Genomic DNA, 4,391 nt, shown 5'->3' on the forward strand with positions numbered 1-4,391 from the left:
TTCATTTATGTGGATGATTGTTGGAAAAATGAAGTGAATTCATTGATGAAATATTCTAAATTAAAAGATATTTATTATCTCTTTACATTTGAATATTAATAAGATAATGATATCCTTTTAAATATCTAAAAGTAAAAAGATATTTTATTATCTTTTTCAATTTTAATATTAACATATATTAAAAGTATATCAATATATTTTTAAATATTTAAATTAAAAGATATTTATTATCTTATTAAATTTAAATATTAAAAATATATCAATATATTTTTTAAATATTTCAAATTAAAAGATATTATCTTTTAGCGTTTGAATATTAATGAATAACACTATTTTTAGTAAAATCTACTTTGAGAATATCTTATAAATAGAATGTTAACCTTCTAGATTAAAAAGAAGACATAATTTAAGAACTTTACTTTTCTTGAAAAATATTTTCTCTTTCTCTAGTTTTCCAGTGATAGGAAAAAACAAGAGATAGTTCGTGATCTGGAAAGTTTGTGTTATTGTTCGTTTATCATCGAGTTGTTGTATCCTGGGACACAGACGACCAAAAGATCTTGAGCATGAAAGGAATGACCGAAAATCTGTCTTAAGGAAATTATGTAGTGACATGCCTTAATTATTTCCGATCAAAAGACCAAACGAAAGAGTATTTTTTTCTCATATATTTTATTATTTTTAAGAAGTTTAATTTTTTTTTATTTTCTCAATTCAATTTCGTCTCGGATTATTATTTTAGATAAGAAACATGACATCAATATTAAAAACTCGTAAACTTCATGTAAAATTAATGAAAGGAGATTCTCTGTTTAATTTTAAAACAATTGTTCATTATCCTCTTCAACCTATTCACTTTTTATATCTATAAAGTCATTTATTATTACTCTATGTCCAAATTAAAAGAGTAAACCACCGATAGACACCGTAATTATACTTGTCTAATCAACAATACTAAATTAGTATGAAACAAAAATTGAAATCGAAACGGAAACCCTCATGCCACGTATCCAATTCAAAAATCAATTACAAGGATGATTGAGAAGAGAGTAATTGGTTTTGGTGGTCCCATTGTGTCAAACAGCGTCCCCTTTATGATATCCACACACGTCCCAATAGAAAGAAAAGGCATGTAAATCCTTCACTATTCTACTTGTTATTTATATAAACCCTCCCTCCCTCCTCCATTTCTGCACTCTCAACTGCAAATCATCATTTACCAACACCAAAACATGGATTCAAAGAAGCCCTATCTCGCTATTATTCTGATCCAATCTATCTATGCCGGCATGTTCTTGCTCTCCAAGGCCGCCTTCAATGGCGGAATGAACAATTTCGTCTTCGTTTTCTACAGACAGGCGGCTGCAACTATTTTCTTGGTCCCTCTCGCTTTGTTCCTTGAATGGTAATTTCATTTTCTTTGCCAAACGTTCAACAACTATATCTATCTATCTATATATATACATGTATAAAACCATCTCACTGATTATTTCCTTTGGAAACTCAAGGAAATCTTTGCCCCCTCTATCATTCGGGACATTCTGCAAGATCTTTTTGCTGTCTTTGTTCGGGTAAGTCCAGTTGAAATCACTTGTTAAAACAACACATGCATCAGCTATCATCACGGATTTAAATTGCAGTTATGATCACGTTATATTTATCATGACGACAGACCTAATGGACGCTATTCCGATTATTAAGGATGTTATAATTATGCAATAACAGTTTTAGACGGCACGGTTATCATTATATAACAGGAACTATTACAATTATAGACTGCTATTAAAATCCATGACTATCATACTCGGAGAAACCATTTCACTCCCTTACTGTTTTGAGAAATTTTAAATTACAGGATAACTTTAAGCTTGGATATCAATGGTCTGGCCCTGGTTTATACATCTGCATCTTTAGCTGCTGCAACAACAAATTGCCTGCCTGTCATCACTTTTTTCTTGGCATTACTACTCGGGTATGATCAATATATATTATTTTCTTTACATTTAAGTTTCACTTTTCACCATTTTTTATGACCTCTAGGATTTGAATAGTAGGATTTGTGTTAAAATTTATATTTATGTGATTCAATCATCGTATTTTTTATATTATTTAATAAATTTTACACATAAAGAAAATTTTTATTTCGACATCTGATCTCAAGTTAAACAATTTTAATTATATAAAAAATTATAACACACACACTACTTTCATTTAACATGATTTTGGAGTCATCTTTTCTGTGCTGTAATTAAAAATAATTACAAGGTTGCTTCAGCGTGAAGAATGTTTTTGTTGAAATTTAATAGGAAATAGTTCTGTTTTAAAGATTTGGCCGGTGGGTCTCATATGGACAAGAATATGCTAAGTTTATTAAAAAAATTATTTTGGGGCAGATTTTCCTTTTTGTTTGTCCCATGGAGGGAATTAAATGGTCTAGCAGGTCTTTGAGGTCAAATCTAAGATTTACTTTATTAATATAATTATAGAGCTTAATTAAAGATAACTTTAGATAACTAACGAGGTTAATTCAAGTGGTAATCAACTTGATATCATTTAAGAAATATCTCGAGTGCGAGTCTTTGTGTATGCAAAAGAATCTCCTTTGAGAGATTCATCTACCAAAATCAAGTGTACGACCTGAATCGGTTCAAATTATTCGAGAGAAAATCTCGAGAACTGGGAGGGTAAAAAAAAGATAACTATAGAGAAAACCACACATTTTTATATGTGGTGAAACTCCAATATAAGACTTTAAAGATCCAACCGTTCAACCTTACCTGAGTTAATTGACAGTGTTCACCCTTCTGTCTATTCTCCGGTCTCTGATCTATTTTATCTGAGTAGTTAAACAATGGCTTTCAATCAAAATCGAGAAAAGAAACATAGGGTCCCTGGTGTTGTATCCGCAATGAAAAAGCCAGAATGTAATAAATTCAGAAAACATCAAACAGTACCTGCAAACATGTAATTTTCCTAACACGTGCTCTTATATACAGTGTCAAATCAATATGTTAGGCCCTTTTCTGCTAATGTGAATGAATGTTGGATTTTCAATAGAAACAAACAACTGAATATATGGTCTCCACCCAATACAATTGCTCATGGCAGAACCTGAAGTATCAAATATCAATCGTTGGACCACAATTCCTTGTGTTCTACGACAAATTATGATTTTTTTTTAGTGTTTGTTTAATCTTTGGAGATATTTTGTACGGCAGGATGGAGGCATTGAGATTGAAGACAAGTGCTGGGATTGCAAAACTCGCAGGCATCATAATTTGTTTGGCTGGTGTACTCACCCTTGCCCTATACAAGGGTCCCCATTTCGAAGTTTTCTGCCTCCGTCACCTGTCACAGCAGACCCACCATGCCCAAACACTCGATACCGCTACTTCCTCCGGTCTCACATGGATCAAGGGTTGTATCCTCAAGTTGATTTCTGTCACCTTTTGGGGCTTGTGGCTCGTCTTGCAGGTTCAACTTGTGCCTTAATAAAAATCACATTAGTACAATTGAAAAACATGTTACTAATTTGGTGTGAAACAGGGACCGGTCTTGAAGAGCTACCCATCGATGCTTCTATTCACGGCTCTTCAGTGTTTCCTAAGCTCGATTCAGTCATTCGGTATTGCTATTGCTCTGGTAAGAGACCCTTACGAATGGCGACTCGGTTGGAACGTTAGGCTCGTCGCGGTGGCTTATTGTGTAAGCATATCTACTAGTACTACCACAACTCTTTGTAGTTAGGCATGAGAAGTGTACGGGTTTTGGATTGATGAAAATATTATAATGGCAGGGCGTTGTGGTGACAGGCGTGACATATTACCTACAATCGTGGGTTGTTGAGAAGAAAGGGCCGGTTTTCTTGGCCATGTCAACACCATTGAATCTCATCTTCACAATGTTGTGTTCTGCATTTCTGTTGTGCGAGTTTACCAGTTTAGGAAGGTGGGTTAATTTACAATTAGTTTAACCTTGGAGTTTTATATTATTTAAACTCATTTTCTTGTGGTTTTTTCTCCAGTGTGGTAGGGGGGCTTTTATTGATTGCTGGGCTATACAGTGTGCTGTGGGGAAAAACCAAAGAGCAAAAACTGATGAATCAAAATTGTGTGGATAAAGAATGCACTGAGCTAACTATTGTTACAGCCTAACCTCCATCGTTATCGGTGCTAGTGGAAGACTAAGAGAGTGAAAACAATGCTTGGAATCAAGCAGCTTTTGGAATGAATTCAATGTACATATATTCTCAAGCATTAATTCAAGATATGTAATGGTGGAAGCCCAACGCTGTACTACCAGACCAATCCATAAAAAATAGATTGTTATACTTTGATTTTCTGTTGGATTTTAAGTAGAAATAAGAAACAAAGTTTGTTGATTGTCTTTTC

The 4,391-nt window shown here is 33.4% G+C and overlaps 1 protein-coding gene across 1 annotated transcript; it reads left to right on the plus strand.

The window, feature by feature from the left end:
• Positions 1-1,202: 1,202 nt before the first annotated feature.
• LOC120195552 (WAT1-related protein At5g64700-like) lies at positions 1,203-4,169 on the plus strand. The gene is made up of 7 exons (XM_039197543.1): positions 1,203-1,405; positions 1,509-1,571; positions 1,856-1,972; positions 3,219-3,474; positions 3,547-3,705; positions 3,797-3,948; positions 4,025-4,169. The coding sequence occupies exons 1-7, from the start codon at positions 1,233-1,235 to the stop codon at positions 4,152-4,154; spliced, it is 1,050 nt and encodes a 349-aa protein (XP_039053474.1). The 5' UTR covers positions 1,203-1,232; the 3' UTR covers positions 4,155-4,169.
• The last annotated feature ends 222 nt before the right edge of the window (positions 4,170-4,391 follow it).

Source organism: Hibiscus syriacus, unplaced genomic scaffold (genome assembly GCF_006381635.1).
Source record: "Hibiscus syriacus cultivar Baekdansim isolate YM2019G1 unplaced genomic scaffold, ASM638163v2 tig00117016_pilon, whole genome shotgun sequence".
Classification (NCBI taxonomy): Eukaryota; Viridiplantae; Streptophyta; class Magnoliopsida; order Malvales; family Malvaceae; genus Hibiscus; species Hibiscus syriacus.

Excerpts from the sequence above, each read along its gene's own strand:
- LOC120195552 (XM_039197543.1), top strand. The coding sequence starts at position 1,233 with ATGGATTCAAAGAAGCCCTATCTCGCTATTATTCTGATCCAATCTATC. Across the intron at positions 1,572-1,855 it reads TTTTTGCTGTCTTTGTTCGG|GATAACTTTAAGCTTGGATA; the intron begins GTAAGTCCAGTT and ends TTTAAATTACAG. Across the intron at positions 3,475-3,546 it reads GCTTGTGGCTCGTCTTGCAG|GGACCGGTCTTGAAGAGCTA; the intron begins GTTCAACTTGTG and ends GGTGTGAAACAG.